Genomic DNA, 23,700 nt, shown 5'->3' on the forward strand with positions numbered 1-23,700 from the left:
TGAGCCCAGAGGGGGCAAAGGGCTGGTGCTCCCTGGGCTGCCCCTCGCCCGGATCAACTGGGGCTGCTACTCACAGGCTGCGGCTCCTCCCGAAGATGTTCTGCAAGGAAGCCAGAGTGGGGTCAGGGCAGGAGGGGGGCAGTGGGGAGCCTATCCCTGAACCAGCCCCCACCATCCCCCTCTTCCCTCCCCATGGCACCCCCACTCCCCATGGCGCCCCCCACTCCCTCTGCCCTACTCCCCATGGCACCCACCACCTGCTACGGCATCCCCTGCTGGATCTAGTAGCCAGCCGTCTCCCCCGCCCCCTAGGTGGGACGGGTCAGCCTGGGGGTGAGGCCGCGGCTGCAGGAGGCTCAAGCTGATGTTTATCACTATGAGGAAGCAAAAATGTAACAACAGCTGGGAGCTTTCCCAGGAGAGCCCCAGGGCTGGGCTAGCAGGGGCTGCGGGTCGGGAGTGAGGGGCACCGGCAGAGTTGTGGGGGGCCCAGGGCTGGGTAGCAGGGGGCTGCGGGTTGGGAGTGAGGGGCACCAGGAGTGAGGGGGGAGCCCAGGGCCGGGCTAGCAGGGGCTGTGGGTCAGGAGTGGGGGGCACTGGTAGAGCTGTGGGGGGGCCCAGGACCAGGGTTTAAGGTAACAGGGGGCTGCAGGTCAGGAGTGAGGGGCACCAGAAGTGAGGGGAGACCCCAGGGCCAGGCTAGCAGGGGCTGTGAGTCGGGAGTGGGGGGCACCAGCCGAGCTGGGGGGTCAGGGATCCCGAAGGTGCTCACACCCCTAAGCCATCCCTGCATGGAGCTGCCCCCTGCAGGCCCTGCTCTCTGACCCCCAAATCCCCCAGGGCTCCCTGGACTCACCATGCTGGGAGACGCAGACCAGCCCTGCCAGCCCAGCAGCAGCACCGATGCAAATGGCCCAAAGGGCACAAACCCGCATTGTGCTGGGGATTTGCATAAGCAATGGGAGGGGGGAACGAGACAGGAAGGAGCAGAATCTGCCCCCCCCCCCCACGAGTCCCTTTCCTCCTGCCCCCTCCCGAGCCCCAGGATCTGGCCTGGGGCAATGGGGGAGGAAGAGGGAAAAGGTGCTGGAGGGGTCTGCGCGGGAGCTAGGGAGGCTGGTTCCTACTCCCTGATGAGGCTCACGGGGGATCTGATGTCTTGCCAGCTGCCAAGCTGGGGTGGCAGGGCCGAGCCCCCTCCCCCAGGGGCCGAGCCCCCAGGGAGGAACCCACAAACAAACAGCCAAGCCCCTTCTACTAATCAGAGTTTATTTCACCTTCATGTCATAGGGCGGGGGGAAGATCAGAGACGCCAGCAGCTTCCGGGGGGGAGGGGGGAGAATCAGCAGGGGAGGGGCGGAGAGGGGGGCACCAGAGGCAGGGGAGGGGCCAGGATGTTGGGTGGAGCAGGCACAGCTACAAAGGGGTGAGGACAGAAATATCCCTGAGGGCAGAGCCTGAGTCTGGGGCAAATACTCCTGCCCTATGGGGGGCAGCAAATGGGAGGTGGCTGCTGAGACCCCCTGTCCAGGCTCAGGCCGGGGGAGCCCCTTTATCCAGCCCCGGGGCCCCCTGGCATCCTGCGCTGGGCTCCGGGCAGCCTTTGAAGGGGCCAAGGTTGGGGGGCAGGGCCCATCCAGCCCCGGGTGTTTGACGTGTGCTGAGTTGTTGGCACCCGTGGGCGGGTTCCTGGCACAGCTGGGGGCGGGCGCCCCTAGCCCCGGCAGCTAGGCCCCTCGCAGGCCTGGAGCTTGATCAGCCGCTGGTTCAAAGCCTCCAGCAGGGTGGGGTCCACGCTCCGGGCCACGTTGTGGAGCTGGTGGGGGTCGGCGGTCAGGTTGTACAGCTCCACGAAGGCCTGCAGGAGCCGCACTGGTCAGTGGGGAGCCCCCACCCCACCAGGCCCGCCTAGAACACCTGGCAAACCAGGGGGCTCAACGAGCCAACGGCCTCCCTGGGGGCAGGAACCAGGACACCCTCGGAGCCCCAGATCCCCCGCCAGCCCCGGGATAGGCCCAGCCCTGCCCGGCTCCCCCAACAGGGGACAGGCCCAGCCCTGCCCGGCTCCCCCCTCACCTCGCCAGGGGGCAGAACCAGCCCTGCCCGGCTCCCCGCCCCGGGGGACAGGCCCAGGCCCATGCAGCCTAGGGGGCTGTGGCCGGGGGCACAGGGCTGGCTGCAGCGCTGGGCGCCCGGCTCACCTGGCGGTCAGCGAACTCGCAGTACTGCAGGCTGTGGGGGTGCAGGGCTCGGACGCAGGCGTAGGTGTTGTTGAAGGCGTCTTCGCACACGCAGTCGGGGAAGCATTGCTGGGGGCCGGGGATCACCGTCAGCGCGTTACAGCCTCTCCCGCCCCCGCTGACCGCCCCAGTCCCCCCGCGTCCCCGACACCTCCTTCACCACAGACCCGCCTGCCACTGATATCCCATCCCCCGGCCTTCTGACCACCACTCCACAGCGGGGGGCCCAGCCCCCCCAGCCAGCTGGGCTGAGCTGTGACAGGCCATCCTTGCGGGGTGCAAGCCCTCCCCCCAGTGTCCCGCAGCCAGCGGGGCCCCCAGTCCATGTATTAGGGGCTGGGAGCCAGCTCTCGGCACAAGGGACTAGCGAGCCCTGGAGAAGGAGGAGGGAGGGGTGATGGGAGCCGGAGGGGGGAGGGAAGGTGCCTGAGGGGGCACCCTGGGCGCTGGGGTTCTGTGCAGGGCCAGGCAGGGTGCCAACGGGCGAGAGAGTGCGGCGGGGGGGGGGTGTTGTAAATGACATTGTGGGGAAATCAGCTGCTTTGCATGGCACCACAGGCCGGGGGAGGGGAGGCCTGGCCCTGACTGCTCCCCCGCGGGCCCTGGCAGCAATGGGCTTGGCCTGCACAGACTCACCGATACCCCTGGGCCCAGGGCTGGGCAGGCTGGGTCCCTGTCCGGGTGCCCCTCCCCTGTGTACTGCACCAGGAAATCCGCCCGCCACGTGCTGGGCTGCGCCGGCGTCACCTGGGGCCAAGCACACGGTGGTTAGACCAGCCCCCCTGCACGGAGCCCCACCCAGCCAGAGGCTGCCCTGCTCCCCACAGCGCCCCCTGCTGGGAGAGGCCAGAGCTGGGGTCACCGGAAGCTCCCCCCCAGACAGTGCTCCAGCCCCGCTCCCCAAAGCGCCCCCTGCTGGAAGAGGCCGGGGCTGGGGTCGCCAGGAGCTCCCCCCCAGCCAGTGCTCCAGCCCCGCTCCCCACAGCGCCCCCTGCGGGTGTTGCCGGGAGCTCCCCCCCAAGCCAGCAGCTTCCCCGTTCCCCACAGCGCCCTCTGCTGGGAGAGGCCTGGGCTGGGGTCGCCGGGAGCTCCCCCCACAGGTTTGCCCCTGCCCCCCACCCGCCCGGCGCCCTGGGCAGTGTCACCAGCAGCGGCAGGAAGGACTGCCCGTCCATGGCGGTCTGCGAGACGTTGAGGCCGGCGATGTCCAGGAACGTGGGCCCCAGGTCAATATTGAGTATCGGCTCCTAGGCAGGGGAGAGGGGCACAAATCACCATGAGTCCTGGGGCTGGTGGGGGGAGGGCGGGTCCTGGCCTGGTCCCTGCTCTGGCTCCAGCATGCCCGCCCACCCAGCTCCCACCCAGCCCAGCTCCGGCTGGCCTTGACTAGCAGGGGCTAACCCAGAGCAGGGCCGACAGGACCCAGGCGTCCTGGTTCCTGAGGTCAGGGCCGTGGGGACAGGGAGGGGACTCTGCCACTCCCTGGGCACATAAAGGACCCCCAAGGGGCACAGGAACCCAGATTTCCCATGAGCCTCGGTGGCAGCATTGCCCACCGGGAGGGGGGGCACCTACCAGTCGGGTCTGGTTCGCTTTGATGCCCGGCCCCCGCACCAGCAGCGGCACCCGGATGTCGAACTCGTACAGCTGGCGTTTATCGATGGGCAGCGAGAACTGGCCTGCAGGGAGGGCAGGGGTCAGCGCCAGCCCCCACCCAGGCAGCCCCCTCCCCCACTGCCTGCAGGGACCCCGCGGGGGGACCCAACCCACTAGGACCAAGGTCTCAGCTGCCCTGGCACTGGTGTGACACTGGGCTCTGGGGATGGAACCAGCGACCCCTAAAACCGGAGCCCCTCCGTGCTGAGCCCACAGGCCCGGCTCCAGGGCCCCCAGCCTGGGTCCAAGGCCAGGCCGCGCTGGAGGGAGCCCGGGTGCGGCGCTACCCTGCAGAGGGGTGGCCGGGGGCTCACCTGCATGGTAGCCATTGTCCGAGGTGTAGAAGACGTAGGTGCTGGCCAGCAGGTCCAGGGCCTTTAGTCGGCCCACCACCCTCTCCACCAGGTCGTCCACCGAGAGCAGAGTCTGCCACCTGCAGGCACACGGGGGTTAACGGCCCCAGCCCCCAGCCCCCAGCCAGGGACCTGTTCCCACACGGGCTGCTGCACCCCAGGCCAGGATCCCTCCCCTTCCGGCCACCAGCCAGCACTGCCCCCCCGGGTCAAAACCACCACCATGGGTCCCTCTGCCCTTAGAGCCACCAATCTCTGACCAGACCAGACCCGTGTCCTCCCGCCAGATATCCCAGCCCTGCCCATCCCAGCCCAGACCCCTAGGACCCCCGCCCCGGCTGGTACCCCCCAGCCCGTCCCAGATCAGACTAATGCAGTCTCTTCCATAAATCCTCACCCCCCGCCCCACAAGCCAGGCGGGGTCACCCATCCCTGGGCAGAAACCTGGGCCATCTCCTAACCCTCACCCAGGCCCTCTATAACCTCCCAGTCCCCTCCCCCAATGAGTCTCCCCACCCTGCCCCCTCCCAGCCAGCTCAGCTGCCTCCGGCTCTGACCTGTGCTGCACTGGGCTCCCTTTGACCCCCCGCGGGGTGCAGCCCCCTCACCTCTCCCTGTAGGCCTTGTCCAGGAACTCGATGGACGTGTTGGCCATGGGACTCCTGGCCTGTCTCACCAGCCAGTGCTTGTCCTGCAAGGAAGGGAGGGTTATGGGGGAAGCATCTCTGACTCCCCAGCCCGGGGCACAGCCTGGGAATGAGGCTCAAGTCCCCGCAGGGCCAGCTCAGCCCCCCTTCCCCCCATAACCTCATCTGCCCCGAGGGGCCATCACAGCGCAGGGGACTGCATGGCCGCGGTGCTGGGGGCAGGGCTGGAGAACAGAGCGTGGGCTCCTGGTGCCCAGCCCCGTGATCACACCACTAGCCCATGGCCCCCCGTGACAGCAGGCGTTTGCCCGATGGGGCATCGGCCACGCCAGAGGAGAGACCCACCCCCACCCCGGCCCAGCGTGGGATGGGCAGGGCTGTGGGAGGCTGGCACGGCGTGGCGGGCGCCTCGTCCCCACTCACCTTGCCATGGACGTTGAAACTGCCGTTGCGGGGTGCCTTGGTGGTGTTGTAGGCTGTGGCGTAGCCTGGCGCTGCGGTCCAAGGGGAGTGGGAGGCGGGCGGGGCTAGCACCATCAGGAAGGGTGGGTGGGACCACTTCTGCAGGAACTCCAGGCTCCGGTTGGTCTGCAGGCAGAAGGGCAGAGACCTCGCTGTCGGGGAGGGAGGACGGCACCCTGGGGGCTGGACAGACGGACCCACCCAGGGAGGGGATGGAGGTGGAGAGCTGTGGGCCAGTGGGGGCGGGGTGGAGCTGTGTGGGGAGGCTTGTGTCACCCCTCAGCACCCGCTCCAGCCAGGGATCAATGGGGTTCTGCGGAGGCCTCCCCCACCCCTACTGGGCAGCCATGAGAGGCGGGTGGGGTGGGGCAGGGCTGGGAAGGGCAGGGGTGGGGAAGGGTGGTGGGAGGAGTGCGGGGGAGGGGGCGTTCCTAGGAAATGTCAAGTTTTGTCAAAAAGCTGAAATGGGGAATATTGCCCACGGGCGATGCCACCGCCGTGCCTCCTGGGAGTTGCAGTTCAGGCACCCGTCCTCCCCATGGGCTGGGCTCCCCGGTTGGACTACATCTCCCATGATGCACCACGGCCTCCTCTCTTGGCGAGGGGAGGTGGACATGGAGACTGTTGCATAGGCACGGTGCATCATGGGAGATGTAGTCCGAGAAGGATGGGTAATATGGGCAGCTCCGTCCGGTCCGCCCCTTCATGCACTGATCTAGCGCCTCCCTGGGGCAGCTGCACCCTTCTCACCTCCAGCCCGTTTACCCCGTGTGGCCCTGTGCCCATGCCCCACGCTGGCGGTCGCCCCCAAGGCGTTCACAGCCCCCGGCGCCGTGTTAGGCTCAACAAGCCCAGCTCTCTGGGCTCCCCTGCTAAGATCGGCTCCTCGCAGCCCTTCTCCACTCCCTCAGCCAGGATCCCCGTGCCGTTTTCATGCCCCCTCACCTTGGCGACTCGGTTATCCCCCGGTCAGCCCCACGCCCAGCCGAGGAGCCCCCGTTTGAAGCAGAAATCCTGGGTGGGAATGACAGGCCCCCGACCAGCCCCAGCTCCGAGCCCCTGCCGAGGTCAGCGTGGCAGCTTGGCCAGGCTGCCCAGCGGGCGCCGGGCAGAGACTCACAATGAGATCCGTGAGGTAGTCGTCCTGGTAGCGCTGCCCGTGCCGCTCCTCTCGCCCGTTCGCCGACAGGGTGTAGTTATAATAGCGGGAATTCCCTACCTGCAGGGCACCCCAAGGGGTCAGCCGCACCCAGCCTACCTGCAGCCCCCACTCCTTCACCACCCAGTGGCCCTCGCCTTGCTGCGCCCCACCCGCCCATGCACCCTGGGGCGGGGAGACTAGCTCACCCCCCCATGCAACCATAGTGCGGCCACTTCTGGGGTGACGCATGGCAGCTGGTCTGACAGTGAGCACAGGGACGCCGCAGCGGGACAGGAAGGAGAATCCTGGGCGGGGGGGGGAGACACCAGAGAGGCACTTGCTCCTTCTCTCATCACCCTCCGCCCCCCACCCCCCGGGTTCCGCCCACACCTTGTCACGCAGGCTGGGAGCTCTTCGGGGCAGAGAACAGATCTGGGCTAAGCCTCCGCAGCTTGGGCTCAGTCCTGGGTCCCCCCAATCCCGAGGTTACGGACACGGTCAACTGGGGTTTACAGCGACCTGGGGCCACCATCCACCTCCCCAGACTCGGAACAGGAGCCCTGGCCAGGGTCCCCGCAAGGCCCAGCAATTCCCAGGCCTCCCCAGGTCAGAGCAAGCCGCGAGCCGCAGCCCGAAGGCTGCCAGGGGCAGAGCTGACACTCACCAGGCCGTTCCAGTAGCTCCAGCCCAGGGGCACATGCTGGACGCCCCCGGCCGCGGGCTGTCCGTACTGCAAAGGGGGAGAGGCCCCGGTTACACACGCTCACTGCTCAGAGGACAAAGGAAACCAAGCAAGCTCCTGTCTCTGCACACCCCCCCCCCCCCCCCCCAGCAGCAATGGAGAAGCCCCAGCAGCCAAGCACAGCCCGGGGCCATCGGCCTGCTGGTTCAATGCCCAGAGAGTCCACCCAGACACCTCTATGGCCCCATCCACACAGCGTCCCTCGGCCTCCCAAAGGTGGATCCATTTACCCTCATGGCTCGGCTCATGAGGCAGGGCTGGGTCACTAGCCTCATGTTTCACGGGGGAAACTGAGGCAGAGAGGCCCGTGCTATGTGAGATCTTACACATGCGGTCAGCAGCAGAGCTGGGAGTAGAACCCAGGCATCCTGACGCCCCCTGCTCTAAACATTAGCCTGGCATGGAACCCAGTAGTCCTGGCTCCCACCCACTAAAGAACCCTTGGGAGGCAGCCCTGATCCAGCGCCCAGCCCTGGGCTCATCCCTCTTGCTGCACAGCTCTCTCAGTTCGGCCTCCACCGGCCCCCCAGTCCCCTTGGACTGTCCGCTCAAAAGCCCCTGGCTGGCTCTCGCGGGGGCCGACTGGGGCCCTACACTGCGGCTGGACGATGGGAGGTGCCGGGGAGCTTCTGGCTGCTCCCTCTGCCCCAAATAGCACATCCTGTTGGTACTGGGCCAGATCCTGAAATCAGTGGCAAAAATCCCATTGGCTCAGCGGCTGCAAGTCCCAGGCCGTTCAAACTGGAAAGTGGCCCCTGCCCTCCCCTGGAGCTGGGCCCTGGGATCCCCTGCCAGCCACCCGGGCTGCAGTGGGGAGGTGTTCCCCAGGGCATGGCCAGCCACAGCCCCTGCCGAGCCAGCCCCACCCGTAAGGGGCCCCGGTAACAGAGGTGGCAGGCGGCAAACTCCCCCCACCCCAAGGACTCTCCATCTCAAGCAGGCTCAGTCTAGGGTCTTCCAGCCCCCCTGCTCTAACCACTAGACTCCACTCCCCTAGCAGAGCTGGGGATAGAACCCAGGCGTCCTGGCTCCCAGCCCCCCTGCTCTGCCCACTAGCCCCACTCCCTGCCCAGGCATAGCACTCTGGCCATGGCCTGCCCTGTGTCACTCAGCGAGGTCTCTCGGCACCAGCAGGGGGTGCCCCGTTACCTGGTTGAGGTATTTGCCAGCGTAGAAGGTCTGGTAGCCCTGCCTCTGCAGGTAGCTGGGGAAGGCCAGTGGCTCCTGGTTCTTCTGCCAGGCCGGGCTGCTGCAGTTGCCCTCCAGGGAGTTGTTCCTCACCAGGTGGTTGTGGGGGTAGCGCCCGCTCAGGAGGCTGCTGCGGCTGGGGCAGCACAGGGGCGTGACTGTGAACTGGGCAAGAGACGAACGTTCAGCCCTGGCCCCCAGTGGCTCCCCCTACCCCGGGTCTTCAGGTGCATCCCCCGGCCCAGGAGGGGCGGCCTGTCCCCCGCTCCCCTTCCTGGCATCAGTGCCAGGCAGTGTTGGGCAAAGACTGTTGTCCTGGACACTTGGCTGAGGGTTGGCAGGCCCCACCCGGGTGCAGGCAGAGCAGTGGGCTCTGGTCAGGCAGCCAGGACACTCCTGGGCCTTGAAAAACGGGGGTGGGGGGAGTGAGTGGGGTCCCGGTAATCGGGCCATGAGGCACCCCCAGCCATGCAGCCACAGGGGACACCCCTCTCAGAGCCCCCCAGTGGCTCTGACCTCCAGTGCCAGGGAGCCCGTCTGCCCCCCCAGCGCTGTCTGGGCTCTCCCTTCCTGCGGTCTCAGCTTCTGGGGCAGCTCTCTGGCTCTGTCCCCGGCCAGTCCCCCTGCCCCGCACGGACAGGAGAGCAGAGGAAGAGCCATGTGTGGCCCGGCCGTGGCACATGCAGCGTGGCCCACGAGGGGGCCAGTTTGCCCAGTCTCCGGCGCGCGTGTCCCAGGCCAGTCCCCACAGCGCCGTGGCACTCACCGCATTGGGGAAGGAGACACCCGCTTGGCCGATCAGGGCTTGCGTCTTCTTCATTGGAGTCTGTAAGGAGACACATAACCAGTCACCAGCCGCGAACCCAACGTGGCAGGGACAGAACAACGCCCGCCCCTTCAGGGAGACAGGGAACATACGGACCAGTCCATACAGAGGTGAGAGAGGCATATAAAATAGTGGAAAGACTAGAGAAGGGGAATCAGATGCTCCCATCCCCCTCTTCCATAATAGCAGCACAGTTCATGAATCTATGAAATAACCTATGGGACTCACTGCTACTGGATATCATACAGGCCTCAAACTGTAGCTGGATTAAAAAAAAAAAAAGAATTAGCCATTCTCTTTGTCTGAACGACACTGATGACTTCGTTAGACAGAACACATCTTTACAAACCCGCATGCTTCAGGACATGTGCCAGCCACTAACTGCCAGGGGTCATAGAATCACAGAACTGGAAGGGACCTCAAGAGGTATCTAGTCTGCTCCCCGGCACTCATGGCAGGACTGAGTATTATCTAGACTAGACCATCCCTGACAGGTGTTTGTCCAACCTGCTCTTAAAAATCCCCACTGATGGAGATTCCTCAACCTCCCAGGGCAATTTATTCCAGGGTTTAACCACCCTCACAGTTCGGAAGTTTTTCCTAATGTCCAACCTAAACCTCCCTGGCTGCAATTTAAGTCCATTGCTTCTTGTCCTGTCCACAGAGGTTAAGAACAATTTTTCTCCCTCCTCCTTGTAACAACCTTTTATGTACTTGAAAACTGTTATCATCTCCCCCCTCAGTCTCCTCCAGACTAAACAAACCCAATTTTGTCAATCTTCCCTCATAGGTCATGTTTTCTAGACCTTTAATAATTTTTGTTGCTCTTCTCTGGACTTTCTCTAATTTGTCCACATCTTTCCTGAAATGTGGCACCCAGAACTGGACACACTACTCCAGTTGAGGCCTAATCAGCGTGGAGTAGAGGGAAGAATTACTTCTCGTGTCTTGCTTACAACATTCCTGCTAATCCAGCCCAGAATGATGTTTGCTTTTTTTGCAGCAGCGTTACACTGTTGACTCATATTTAGCTTGTGATCCACTATGACCCCCAGATCCCTTTCCGCAGTACTCCTTCCTAGGCAGTCATTTCCCATTTTGTGTGTGTGCAACTGATTGTTCCTTCTTAACTGGAGTACTTCGCATTTGTCCTTATTGAATTTCATCCTAATTACTTCGCACCATTTCTCCAGTTTGTCCAGATCATTTTGAATTTTTATCCTGTCCCCCAAAGCCCTGGCAACCCCTCCCAGCGTGGTCAGGAAGGAATTTACTCTACAAGAGGCTCCTTGGAGTTAGGCCAGATGGACCCTGGTCTGATTCACTGGAGTGATTCCTCTGGAGTTACCCTTTGCTCTGGAAAGTGTCACTTTGACTGTCAGTTGTTTAAGAACCTAGCATCACCCTCCCCCCGCCGCATTGTGCTGTATAAAGAACAACTCTCAATAGAACATGGCAATTAGGATTAGCGATAAATGTGGAATCATTAAAGGGGAAAGACCTTAAACCTGAGAGCTCTGAGACACCCCCAGGCATTTTGGAATGCTCAGGCTTTCCCTTGGCGTCTCTGTCTGCTACGCTCTGCCCCAGAGTTGGCTGCATTTCAGAGACGCTGCAGCTTAGTGTGTATCATTTGTGCTTTAGGAACCCTCATGATCTGTAGAGTTTAAGGCCAGACTTGGCTGGGCCCGTTGGTCACAGGCCAGACAACCTTACCCTGAGCCCCAAAACCTGTGTCTAACTAAAGCACATGTGGCTGACAGGTGGGTGCAACTGGGGCTGTTCTGCATCAGAGGATAACAACCTACTACTGCTACCAGCTAATTAGCAGCTAGCTCAAAGGGTAGATGCTTTACCACTGAGGGCCTGGGCTTTGACCTCCACTGAAATCCATGGCACAGGGGGGCTGACAGACCAGAGCAGAGAAAGACCGATCTGGAAAAGGGAATCTCCCTGTGACAAAGTGGGAATTTTTCATATTTTGCATGGATAGTGTATGTGCCTCAGTTTCCTCATGTGCTGCATGGTTACTAGGTGGTGGGAAAAGGTTGTTTGCAGAGATCCAGGCGTGACTGACCCCTGGCTGGCTGGGGCCTAGGCCCATGGAGAGCCCAAAAGGACAATGATCACTCCAATTCCCTGGACATTTGGTACCTAGCAACTAAGGCATGGACCGACACCCTCCCCCGCCCCCCCTGCAGGAAGCTAGCCGGGTGGGAGCAGCTGGAGAGCAAAGGGCTGCGGAGGGGCCAGGTGCGGGTGTTAAGTGCGGGGCTGCAGGAAGCAGGCGTCTCTCCTGGACTGGCACCAAGGAGGGGGCAGGCAGAGGGCTCTGGGCTGACCCTGCTGGACCAAGCTGTCACTTTCTGCTCCCTGTGCTAACCAAGGACTTTCAACCCCGTGTTCCAGACACCTAATAAACCTGACTGCTTCTACCACGCTGGCTGAGCGGGACCGCAGTCTAGGGAAGGTGGGGTGCAGTGCTCCCTTTGGGGGTACAAGTCTCCCTCAGGTTCCAACCCATGGGACTCGACTCGCTGCAGGGAGCTCGTGTTGTGACCCAGGGGTGCTGACGGCTCCGGGGGTCGGTCCCAGGAGGCGGGGAAGCTGAGGGGCTGGCCCCAGTGAGAGTGTGACCGTGCGGGGGCTGACACACCAAGGGGGTCCTGCAGCGACTGTTCCAGAGCCGTGGAGAGCTCCCCTGTGGAGCCGGAACACCCCCAGCTCAGGGAGAGCTGGGGTCGGGAGGTGAGGGCCGGGGCTGATCTCTTGACCCCTCTGCTCAACCCAGCGTTTGCACAGTGGGAAGGGTGGGGGTTGCACAAGGCTGGCTCTGGAGGCGCGTGAGGAGGGCGATACTAAACAGCAGCTCTGAGGGCAGGGCGGGCTCAGAGGCCGGCCTGGGCTAAATCCAGAGTCACTTCAGATTGACACCGGGATCCAGATCCGACTCGGAGATCCGACTTGGGCCCAGCCACTGTCCCCTGCCTGGTCCTTGGAGTGCAATTCCCCTCTCCAGCTGGCTCTGCTCCATTGATTCCCGGGCTGTCACTTGTGATTCACCCCAAGGGCAGTGCACCAGAATCAGACCCTGGCCCCTGGGCTCGGAGCTGGACCCAGAGGGGCTGAGAGCGAGAGAGGAGGGGGGTGACTGCTGCTCCCCCAAGGCTGCTCTCCCCTGCTCTAACCCCCCAGCCCACACACCTGGAACCTCTGGATCGCACCCGGCGCCCACTAGCGGATCTCCACTAGCCAACCATGCTCCGGCACCGAGCCCCATGGGGCCGCTCAGTGCAGGATCGGGGCCTCGGAGCAACGTGCATAAGGTGCCAAGCCGAGAGAATCGCATACAGGCCCCTACGTAACCCAGGCGTCACAGCCCTCTAGGACTAGAGATCGGGGGGCAGAGCCTCAGCTGGTGTCACCCAGCACAGCTCCAAGCTGAGGCTGTGGCCCCTGGTTGCCACATCCACCCTGCAGCGCCCAGGGCAGGATCGGTCCCTCCAGCACGTCCCCTCGCGCTCTGGCCTCCAGAGGTGTAGGCGGTGTTAAGGGGATGGAGCTGCCAGGCTGGAGCGGCAGTGAGGGCAGGCCAGCGCCCGAAGGGTTAACGTTCGATCTCCCAGCATAGAGGTGACCTGACACACTGCGCCCCGGATCAACCACGCTCCCAGCAGCTCCCAGATGGGCTCTGGCTCAGCTGGACCCGGGGGAAGGCTCCCATCCCAGACGGCAGGACACCGGGTACTTCCCCTTGGAGTTCAGCTGGCTCGGCCCTGGTAGCCCAGGAGCAGAACCAGAAGTGGAAGGAGGAAGCGGCGCGTGTTGTGCTGCCTGGGTCACGAGTGAAAGGTTCCACCAACTGAGGGCGTTTACACCCCCCGAGCATATGGGAGTGGGGTCTAGTGCTTAGAGCAGGGGGTTGGGAGCCAGGATGCCTCGGTTCACAGCTCTTTCACTGACTTACTGTGCAAGTCCACGGCCAAGTCCCTCTTTGTGCCTCAGTTTCCCCTCTGTAACACAAGGATAACGATACTGACCCACCTTTGAGAGCCCCAGGTGGCAGCGTCCGGGTGAGGGGGCCAATGGCTAGGCAAAAAGGGGGAGGGAGGGCGGACTCCAGGTGTGTTTGACTCAGGGGGCAATTTCCCGCCCTCCAATGCCACAGAGCGCGAATTCTAGAAGCCTCTGTCGACGCTCCAGTGAACCCTGGAGTGGCTCTGCACTGCTAGCCCTGAACTGCTCACAGACATTCGATCATGGATTAGCGACCATCAGCTGCCTGCCAAGGGGAAACTGAGGCACATGGCGGGGAAGTGACTTGCCCAGGATTGCTCAGTGGCTGGGCTGGGATCAAACACCAGGTCTCTAGGGGGGCTGTGAGGTTAACCATGAGACCCGCCCTTCCCACCATGACGGTCGGACAGCCCCCTCCCTCCATCATGCCGAAGCTCCCAAGCATGCCAATGATGTTGTCATCAACCCTGCCCAGCTGCAGGATTTCCGTGCCTTCCCGGGGCAGACAGACCCCACCACGCACCCACGCGGAGCACCGCGCTTTGGAGAGCGATTCAGACCCCACTTTTCTTCCAAACAGGGGCGGCCCCCTGCCCCCTCTCCCCGGGGTCGGCAGAGCTGCCAGCTCCAAGTTTGAACCGTCAGCTGCTTCGGGGTTAACCACGCGTTAAGTAAACCCTGTGCAGCTGCACAGAACGCGCCAAAGACCCCAGCTCCTGTCACACACCAGCAACTCGAAACAACCGCCAGGCTGGGACCGACCAGCGCCCTGACTGGGATTAGGACGGACACAGCCCCACTCTGGGAGACAGCCCCACCCTGAAGAGCTCACAGTCTGAACAGGTGAGAGGGGAAACCGAGCCGGGGCGGTGAAGTAACTTGCCCAAAGCCACTGGCAGAGGCAGGATTAGAACCCAGCTCTCCTGGCTCCAGGACAGTGCCCTGGCTAGGGGAAGTTTGGCACTATCTGGGTCAGTCCCACTGCGGTGGGGGTAGTAGGCGTGGCCAGGCGGCGGGCCAGGCAGTCCCACTGAGGCGGGGGTGGGCGGCGTGGCCAGGCGGCGGGCCAGGCAGTCCCATTGCGGCGGGGGTGGGCGGCGTGGCCGGGCGGCGGGCCAGGCAGTCCCACTGCGGCGGGGGTGGGCGGCGTGGCCGGGCGGCGGGCCAGGCAGTCCCACTGCGGCGGGGGTGGGCGGCGTGGCCGGGCGGGGGGCCAGGCAGTAGCATTGTGTGTTTACTGTGTCCCCAAGGGCCCATGACACGCCTAACCCATGGCGTGGCCATGCAGAGGGGCTGGGCCCCGATCGGTGCCCCCTGGGCCTGTGACGTGGGGGGAATGTGGCTCTATCTAGCAGCGTGGATAGAACCGTGTTAGCTGCACCCCCAGTCTTAGCTCATAAGAGGGGTCCCACCAGCTCTCACAGGGGCCCAGAAGCCACTGATCCTTTGCAAAGGGGGGCGACTATGGGACCATGCCATGGCTGGGTGAGCAGTGCGACAGGGGCCGTGACACGGGGAGCACACGGGTGGGTCTGGCAGCATGGATGGGACCGTGGCATGTGTGACCATGTTACAGGGCCCGTGACATGGGGCGCACATGGGTGGCTCTGGCAGCGCAGCCCTGGTAACGGTGCCCGAGCCCTGTGGCCGGGGAGGGGCTGGTGGCCCCGGGCACTTACCATGCCCCCGATCTCCGTGTCCTGGTCATCGGTCAGGATCAGCACGATGTTGTGCGGGCTCCGCCGGCCCCCTCCTGCTGCGCCCCCCAGCACCAGCTGCCAGGCGGTGCTCAGCACCAGCAGGGCAGCCCAGCTCGCCGGGTGCCCCATGGCTGGGCTGCGCCCCGCTGGCTGCACGGCTCCGGGCCCCCTACCTCGAGCCCACTGCCCAGCCCCTGCCCCCGAGCCCTCTGCCCCCTGCCCAGCCCCCAGCGCACTTTCAGGAAGCGCAACTTTGCCGGTCATATGAGAGTTGCAATTGCACAAATCACCACATGCCCGGCCCCGGCCCCGCCCCCTGGCAAGCCCCGCCCAGGCCCCGCCCCTGACGGGGGAGGGGCGCAGGGGAAGCAGCGGCCCGGGCTCGCACCCGGCACCCCCGGGAGCGTGGGCGTGGCTATATTTGCATAAGGGGCGCGGCTGCGCCCGGCCCTGACTCACGTGGGGCGGGGGCGCTTCCCCCTCAAGCTAACGCGGCGCTTATGAGTTGGGGAAGTTTGGCCGGGGGGGCTCACAGGACCCCTCCCCCCATAGAGTCCCCCATTGCTCCCAGCCCCTGCTCCAGCCCCCCCTAAACCTCCATGCAATCCCCCTCCCCCTCCCCCAGAGCTCCCCTTATAACCTCCCCCCAGCCCCATAACCTGCCTGTTCCCCACAGCCCCGGCCTGCCACTGCCCCCACTCCCTGACACTGCTGAGCTTCCAGGGGGCCCTGCTGTGTGGGGGACCCTGTCACTGACCCCCACCCGTGTCCCCCCAGCTGCCTGGCCTGCCCGGCGTCCCGCTGACCATGGCCCTGGTGCCCCTGAAGAGGAGGCGAAGGGCCCCGTCCCCACCGGCCGGGCCCCCGGACGCTGGGCGCTTCCCCGCCGTGGTGCTGTGCCTGGTGGAGAAGCGGATGGGGGCCAGCCGCCGGGCCTTCCTCACCCAGCTGGCCCGGGCCAAGGGCTTCCGCGTGGACAGGGCCTACAGGTGAGAGGGATCAGCCGCCCTGGGCCGAGGGGGAGATGGGGCAACGCCCATAGACCCCAGAGCTGTTGCCAGCCCCCCCCCCACTCCCCCCAGCCTCACCTCGTTGACCCCTTGCAGCCCTCTGTAGCCCAGGGAGAGCAGCTGGCCAGCCTGGGCAGGACAAGGCACCTGTGACTCCAAAGCCTGGTAAAGCCCATACGGGCCGGGTGGACCCGGCTACGCCCCTTCCCCCACTCACTCGTCGGTGTCACCCATCACCCCCCCTCTCCCAACCCAGGGTTCCTGGGGCCAAGAGGGGAGGTGAACCCTGATGGCGCCAGGCTTGGCCAGTGCCTCCCCTGGGCTGTGTGGGGTGACACGGGAGGGGGATGTGACCTGGTTGGGATACCAGATCTGGCACCTAATGGATCCAACTGAGTCTGGGCAAGGCACTGGTGGGTCCAGGTGGGTTGGATCCCCCTTAGCTGGTACTGAGAGGTGTTTGGAAAAACCTACTGGGTCTCTTCCCTCCCCATGAGATCCCAGGGCTGGGACAGCAGGGGCTGTGGGTCGGGAGTGAGGGGCACCAGCAGAGCTGTGGGGAGCCCAGGGCTGGGGTAAGTGGAGGGGAGAGCCATGCTCTGTCCTAGCCTGAGCCCCCCAGATTCATGTTGCTCCCCTGATTCCCTCCTGGGGTCCCAGCCTGACGTCCCCTCTCCTCCCTTTCTCCCCCGCCCGGTGGCGGCTCCCCAGCGCCGCAGTGACCCACGTGGTGTCGGAGCAGAACTCGGGGAATGAGGTGGCCCGGTGGCTGGAGCAGCAGCAGGAGGAGTGCGGTGCCGGGGGGGACCCCGCCCTGCTGGACATCAGCTGGTTCACGGAGAGCATGGGGGCCGGGCGGCCCGTGGAGATCGAGTCCCGGCACCGCCTCAGGGTGAGCTGGGCCGGGGGGGAGCCAGGGAATGGGGTAGGGCAGTGGTTCCCAAACTGGGGTTCGTGAACCCCTGGGGGTTCACAAAATGTTACAGGGGGTTCTCAGGGAAAAATTCCCTAATGGCGGACAGAGCTGTCCCTAGGGACCTGGACTTCTAAGAACTAAGCAGATCAAAGCAAGCACATCTATTACACTGAGGAGATTTAAGCTTCAAGACTCCTTATAAGAAATGGAAAGGGAGGTGGATATTTTCTGCTGTTTTTAAAATTAAATAGGCAGCTAATATTGTTTTTAAAATTATTATGAAGAACAAGTTTAAGCTTTGTTGTAACGTGCGTTGGTTGCCTGGACTGCTCAAGACCTGAATGCTTGTATAGGAGGAACTCTTTGAGTTGGCTTCTTAAATATCTTCATGCTCTTTCACATCTGATACTCCTTGATGAAACATAGGAGCCTTGTCTTATAACAGGCTTATTCAAAGTGATACAAGCTATGAAAGTGAGATCTTGGAAGAATGTTGCCATTTTCATAATGTAATAAAAATACTGTAATGATAAATAATAATTAATAATAGTGTGTAATAAGCATGTCATAAAAACAAATTTTATATTTCCAAGATCACGGCTTTTATAATTTATACTCAGGTAAAGGAGAAAATACCTGGACATTTCATTTTTAGGAGGGGGTTCGCAAGACTTGACATTTTAGTTAAAGGGGTTTGCGGGTTGTTAAAGTTTGGGAACCACTGGGGTAGGGGGATCCCATAGTGAGGGCACAGACAAGAGTAGCCCAGCAGGGGGCACTGCGGGGAGCAGGGCGGGGGCTGGTTATGAGGCGCTCCTGGCCCCTGAGCAGGAAGGGGAGATGGGAAATGCTGGGGGTTGGGCAGGGTGAGGGTCTCCTGGGTTCCTGGCACTGACCCCCCCCCCCACTCCCCTCCCCAGGTGACTGCGCTGGCTCCGCTCGGGCAGCAGATGGCACCGTATGCCTGCCAACGCCGGACCCCGCTTCTCCACAGCAACCAGCCGCTGACGGTACAGGCTGCCCCCCGGGGCCGGGGAGGGGCTGGGACCCCAGGACTCCTGGGCGGTTGAGGGGGCACGTTCTGAGGGTGGGAGCTGGGGCAGTACGGGCAGGGGAGGCGGGAGTTGAAGCTGGGGGAGGGGATTAGTCCTGGGGGCGCTCAGAGGCACTTGGGGTTCCCCTGGCTGCCCAGGGGCTGAGCTCCAGTTCCCGGTGCCCAACGGGGGGTGATTCTGCTCTGTCTCAGGAGGCACTGGAGACCCTGGCGGAGGAGGCAGGTTTCAGCGGCAGCGAGGGGCGCAGCCTGGCGTTCACCAGGGCAGCCTCGGTGCTGAAGGCCCTGCCCGGCCAGCTCAGCGCCCTGGAGGAGCTGGGGCCTCTGCCTGGCATTGGGGAGCACTCCCGGCGGGTCATCCAGGTAACCCCCCCCACACACAGACTAGCTCCACAAGGCCCCCCCGGGAGCCAGGCCTGGGGGGTGGCCTGATCTGGGGGTACTGAACCTGAGAGAGCCAGAGAGATCCTGCAGCTCCCCTGCCATCCCTGCTCCCCCCAGCTCTGACAGTGCCCCTCAGCCCGGACCCGCAACCCCCTGCCATCCCAGCCCCTCCTCCCCAGTTCTGCCAGTGCCCCTCAACCCCGACCCGCAGCCCCCTGCCATCCCAGCTCCCCCCCCAGCTCTGCCAGTGCCCCTCACCCCCGACCTGCAGCCCCCTGCTGTCCCAGGTCGGATTTGGCACCAGGGTGTCATGTCCTGCAGTGAGGGGCTGGGCTGAGGGCACGGCTCAGGCCCCATGGGAGGGGGCAGGCGCTGGGCTCAGGGCTGTCTCTCTCTCTCGGGCAGGATGTGCTGGAAGATGGCGTCTCAGTGGAGGTGGAGAGAGTGAAGCTGTCGGAGAGGTACCGGACTATGAAGGTACCAGAGCCTGGCGGGTCTCATGGGATGTGGGACCGGGTGCTGTTGGGGGGTGGCCTGGGGGCCTGGCACGGGGGCCTGGCTGCTGCCCCCTGCTGCTGGGAATGAGTGTCTGACGCCCCATGCTGCTCGTGCTCGGTGGGTGGGGCAGGGAGGGTGGGTTCTGACCCAGTGGGGCGTGGTGCCAGCCTGTGCCGCGGGGCTGGAGCTGGGGATGGGCTCGGACTCGGCAGCCCTCAGATTGATGCTGGAGTCGGAGTCTCCTGGCTCCATCGCGTTGCTTGCCCCCTGGAACCCTCTCCTGGCATCTCTATCACTCTCTCTAGGCTGCGTCGCCCTTCCCAGCCCCGAGCTGCCTCATCCACCTGTGTGGAGCTTCGTTCCACCCTGTTGGCGCCGCTCTGCCAGCGCTGCTCACCCCGTCGTCCCGCGCAGGTTCCCCCTGAGCTCACACGCCTCTGCCCCCGGGAACCCTGGCTGGTCCAGCGGGGGCTGGGCTAGGTGATCTCTGGAGGCCCCAGCCCGGGGCAGCTGGGGCTCAGGTTCCCCTTCGATCCTGAGCTCCGAGTGCAGGGGATTGAGCTGGGGGCTGGCGTGGGGCACACACTGGGCTGGGCACACGCTGTGCCTGGCTTCAGATGTGGTGGTCACTGAGCTGGGGATTCGGCGGCTGCTCCCTGCTGCCCTCTGGTGGCTGCTTTAACCTCCTGCTGGCTCCAGTGGATTTATGGGCCCTGGCCATGGTGTTGAAAAGGCTTAGACGGGTTCCCTCCTGTGGGTCAGCCATGACTAGACCCCATGGCATGTCTATTTCAGCCTCTCGGTGAGGGACCTTCCCGGTACAGGCTGGAGCTATAAGGTGTTTGACAGGTTAATTATATGGTAGAGATGCCAGCTGAGCTGAAGGGGGATCCCCGTTAGCAGTATAGGGCCCAGGACACACACCTGAGCAATTACTAGATACATGAAACACTGCTGGGGAGCTGGCACTAGCTCCCAGGTCTCCCAGCTCCTCTGACTCGGTTTCCTGAGCTAACGGAGCGCTCCTACGGCTGCCACTGGTAGTAGCTGCTTTATCCTGGCTGCGAGTGCAGCCACTAGGGGGTGACATTGCACTGGTTCACGCACAGCCAGCACTACCTGGAACCGTCTGGCTCCTGTCTCCTCAGCTCTTCACCAAGATCTTCGGGGTTGGGGTGAGGACGGCCAGCCGGTGGTACCAGGAGGGGATCCGGACGCTCGTGGATCTGCAGGAGCGGAACACCAAACTGACCAGGCAGCAGCAGGCAGGTGAGGAACTGCGGGAGAAGCACCAGGACGGGCTGGGACATATCGAACGGGGGCTCTGCCCATAGGCTGCTGGACACGGACACACGCTGTGGATCCCTCAGGCTTGTTCCTGGCCTGCACTGCCCGCCATTGTCCCACGGGCCCTCTGCGCCCTGGCCTGGACTCTGCAGACCTGGGAGGGACGAGTCCCCTGGGGCAGGGAGACATGAGCCGGGCTGGACCTGGGGTGCGGCTAGTTCAGTATTTGGGGCCCCCAGTAGCTTTCCGTGGTGGCCGTTAGCTCCTGACGCGAGGCACTGACCCCGGCAGCCTCACAGCCAGCGCCGGAGCAGCCCATGCAGCGGGGCTTGGGGCAGACCTAAGGGAAGGGAACCTCGCACCCGTCTCCCGGCCGGTACCTCGTGCCCTGGAATCCTGAGCGACGGCCCCGGCGGTTCTCCTGCAGGGCTGCAGCACTATGAGGACCTCAACACCCCGGTGGAGCGTGGCGAGGCGGAGTCCATCGGCCGGATGGTGCAGGAGGCTGTGCAGCGGTTTCTGCCCGGAGCCTCGGTGACGCTGGCCGGCGGGTTCAGACGGTAACGGGCTGGGGGCCTGCTGCCTCCCAAGTGGCAACGGCAAAGAAAGAACCAATGTCAGGTCTCCCTGGGAGCATGCGCGTGTGCGCGGCCATGCTCTCCCCAGCATGCACAGCCTGTGTGTGTGGGGGATCCCAGCCCCAAAAAAGACAGGCCCCCACCTCTTAAACCCCCTGGGCACGGGAGATCCCTGCCGGCCCTGGGACGTACGGGGGCCCCCGCTGGAGCTGACCTGGCTGCTGCTGGGCTGGGCTCTACGTGCCGCTGAGCGACCTTCCGGTTCTCCTCCGCAGGGGGAAGCCACGCGGCCACGACGTCGACCTGCTCCTCACGCATCCCGAGGCCGGCAGAGAGGCGGGGCTGCTGAGCCGCGTCGTCAGCTGGCTGGACAGCCAGGTGGGGGAGGGGCAGGATGTGGGGGTTCAGATGGGGGAGGGGGGGCGGGAGAGATCCCAGCTCTGGGAGGGGAGTGGGGGCTGGTGGTTAGAGGAGGGGAGGCTGGGAGCCAGGATGCCTGGGTACTCTCCCTGGCCCTGGGAGGGAAGAGTGGGGGCTGGTGGTTCGGGGTCGGCACTAGGCGGGTGGGGTGGGCGGCCCTGGAAATACCCCATGTGCCCCACGCGGCTGAGGTGCTGTCTGTCTCTCTCCCCACCAGGGTTTGATACTCTATCAGCACAGCCAGGAGAACAGCTTCGCGCTCCACGAGGGCCCCGAGCCGCCCGGGGGCAGGGACGTCCTGGACCGATTTGAGAGGTGCTTCTCCATATTCCGCCTGGAGGTGCAGGGGCGCCCGGGTGCTGCCCGAGGCTGGAAGGCCGTCAGGGTGGACCTGGTCGTGGCTCCAGTCGGTCAGTTCCCGTTTGCTCTGCTCGGCTGGACCGGCTCCCGGGTAGGTGACTGGCCAGGGCAGGGGGAGCTGAGAGACATGGGCGAGGGCCGGACCTCCAGATCCAGGCATGGCAGGTGCCAGAGATGAGCCAGCCCCTACAGGGAAGGCTTTGGGTTCTAGATCCTAGCCCCGCTCCGGGGGGGGGGAGGGTTAGATTTGAGCCCGTCCCACCCTATGGCAGGGTCCTGGGGGCGGGTTTAGATCCCTGCCCCACCTGTGCTGAGCTCTGAATCCGGATCCAAGCAGCTCTTTCCAATGGGCCAAACGCCCCCTGAGTCCAGACGCCCCACGTGCAGGGGAGCGGAGATCTGAACCTGGGTCAGCGCTTCCCAGCTGGGTCTGAACCCTTGGGGCCCTGAACTCGGACTCTGAGTCCCTCGGCCTGCTGGAGCGACCGGTGCTAACTCCAGGCTCTGCGCCCTTCTCCCCAGCACTTCGAGCGTGAGCTCCGGCGCTTCGCCGGCCACGAGAGGAAGATGGTCCTGAACAGCCACACCCTGTACGACACCAGGCTGGTACGGCGCTGCGCGTGGGTGGGGACGTGGGGCTGAATGGACGGGGGTCCGGGGAAGCCTGGTCTGGGGTTTGATCCTGCCCCTGGTGGTGACGTGCCTGCAGAGACCCGGCCCCCATAGGAGCCCACCCCAAGGCAGGTGGTTGCACCCTTTGCTCTGCAGGAGGGATCCCCAGGCCCCCGCTACCCCTCCCGAGGGGCACCAAGGTGCTGGGCCCTATCTACAACCCCTGCATGCCCTGGCACTGCCCTCTCCCAGATGCCCACTCCCTGCCGGGCCTGGCATGAACCGACTCCCCAGGCATGGGCAGCCCAGCGATCGACAGGTCTGGATGGAGGGTCCTAGGCCTCGGGGAGCAGCGAAACCCACGGTCCCTCTCACCCGGTCCAAGGGGGCAGCACCTCCGGTACGCCCGGGGTAGCCCCAGCGCGGCTGAGCTGACAGCGCGGGAAGCACTGGCCCCAGGAAAGCGCGGGGTGCATGTGGTTTGGTGGATCCTCTGATGGTTGGGGACCCTCCAGCATGTGGAGGGGGAGAGTCATGTGGCCGGTCCTGCGTAGCTTGCAGCACGAGGGGGGTGACAGTGGTCATGGCCGGTGCTCGCCGGGACAGAGACAGATTCTGGCCCCCCCCAGGGGCTCTTGCTGGTGCTGGATGGCACCTGGAGCTTCCAGCTGCTCCCCACCCCCGACGTTCCCATTCATTAACTCTGCCCCCCTCACCCCTTGTTGCACCTCTGCAGCACCAGGGTCCTCGCCCTTCCCGGGGGGAAGCGGGGGCAGGGTCAGAATGACTGGAAGCACTGGAATGCGTTACTTAGGGAGGTGGTGGAGTCTCCTTCCTTGGAGGTTTTTAAGGCCCGGCTTGACAAAGCCCTGACTGGGATGATTTAGTTGGGAATTGGTCCTGCTTTGAGCAGGGGGTTGGACTAGATGACCTCTTGAGGTCCCTTCCAACCCTGATATTCTATGATTCTATGACCCATTGGTCACAGAGGGAAGAGGGGGTGGAGCCACCCAAAGCTGCTGGTCTTTCTGCCCCCTCCTTCTTCCCCTCCCCCGCAGAATGATGCCAGCTGTTCCCCTCCCCCTGCCAAAATACTCCTATAGCTCGCAAAGGGTGGTGGGGCAGAGCTCTGCCTGCCTCCTGTAACCATCCTGATTGGCTGCCCTTCCCCAGGAGGTGGGGCAGTGGGGAAGGCAGCCAATCAGAGTGGCTTTCCCTGCACAGTGCTGAACTCCCCTGGCACAGCCCCAGCGGCAATGAGGCACCGGGAGCCGGCGGCACATGGTGGTTCCGGGGTGGGACATTGGTGTGGGGGGCTGAGCAGTGCGGTAGCAGGGTCTGCATTAGCCCAGCTCCAGCTGCTGCGTAAAGAACCCCCCCGCCTGCCCTGCGAGCTGGGATCGCCCCGGGGAGCTGCTCTCAGCTCGGGCACTGGTTTCTTTCCTTCCAGAACCTCTTTCTACCTGCTGCATCCGAAGAAGAAATCTTCCAGCACCTGGGCCTGGAGTACGTGCCACCCACGCAGAGAAACGCCTGAGCCCGGGGCCTGGGGTACGTGCCCCCCCCAGAGACCCTTCACTGCACAGGAATCCCCTCTCCAGCCCCGGAA

At 64.1% G+C, this 23,700-nt stretch overlaps 2 protein-coding genes across 2 annotated transcripts; one reads left to right on the forward strand and one right to left on the reverse strand.

Moving 5' to 3' along the window:
- Nucleotides 1-1,351: 1,351 nt before the first annotated feature.
- LOC113407652 (N-acetylglucosamine-6-sulfatase-like) lies at nt 1,352-15,123 on the reverse strand. Its single transcript, XM_026656869.1, has 13 exons — nt 14,952-15,123; nt 9,196-9,255; nt 8,391-8,594; nt 7,164-7,229; nt 6,479-6,577; nt 5,320-5,484; nt 4,858-4,940; nt 4,211-4,329; nt 3,816-3,919; nt 3,386-3,487; nt 2,877-2,987; nt 2,202-2,309; nt 1,352-1,858 (listed from the first exon to the last, which is right to left on the reverse strand). Exons 1-13 carry the CDS (start codon nt 15,099-15,101, stop codon nt 1,715-1,717), a joined length of 1,515 nt encoding a protein of 504 aa, XP_026512654.1. The 5' UTR covers nt 15,102-15,123; the 3' UTR covers nt 1,352-1,714.
- A 656-nt stretch (nt 15,124-15,779) lies between these two features.
- LOC112123763 (DNA-directed DNA/RNA polymerase mu) lies at nt 15,780-23,628 on the forward strand. Its single transcript, XM_026656969.1, has 11 exons — nt 15,780-15,961; nt 16,694-16,874; nt 17,819-17,908; nt 18,145-18,315; nt 18,742-18,813; nt 19,983-20,103; nt 20,549-20,681; nt 20,975-21,077; nt 21,337-21,570; nt 22,002-22,085; nt 23,542-23,628. Exons 1-11 carry the CDS (start codon nt 15,780-15,782, stop codon nt 23,626-23,628), a joined length of 1,458 nt encoding a protein of 485 aa, XP_026512754.1.
- Nucleotides 23,629-23,700: the final 72 nt, after the last annotated feature.

Source organism: Terrapene carolina, unplaced genomic scaffold, assembly GCF_002925995.2.
Source record: "Terrapene carolina triunguis isolate 2854851 unplaced genomic scaffold, T_m_triunguis-2.0 Scaffold51, whole genome shotgun sequence".
In the NCBI taxonomy this organism is placed as follows: Eukaryota; Metazoa; Chordata; order Testudines; family Emydidae; genus Terrapene; species Terrapene triunguis.

Bases quoted from the DNA above. Each gene is read 5' to 3' on its own strand.
- LOC112123763 (XM_026656969.1), top strand. From the start codon at position 15,780: ATGGCCCTGGTGCCCCTGAAGAGGAGGCGAAGGGCCCCGTCCCCACCG. The intron at 17,909-18,144 runs GTACAGGCTGCC...GCTCTGTCTCAG, and splicing joins ACAGCAACCAGCCGCTGACG to GAGGCACTGGAGACCCTGGC. The intron at 18,814-19,982 runs GTACCAGAGCCT...CTGTCTCCTCAG, and splicing joins AGAGGTACCGGACTATGAAG to CTCTTCACCAAGATCTTCGG.
- LOC113407652 (XM_026656869.1), bottom strand. From the start codon at position 15,101: ATGGGGCACCCGGCGAGCTGGGCTGCCCTGCTGGTGCTGAGCACCGCC. The intron at 8,595-9,195 runs GTGAGTGCCACG...TCTCTTGCCCAG, and splicing joins GTGTCTCCTTCCCCAATGCG to TTCACAGTCACGCCCCTGTG. The intron at 2,988-3,385 runs GTGACACTGCCC...GCTTGGCCCCAG, and splicing joins AGTCCTTCCTGCCGCTGCTG to GTGACGCCGGCGCAGCCCAG.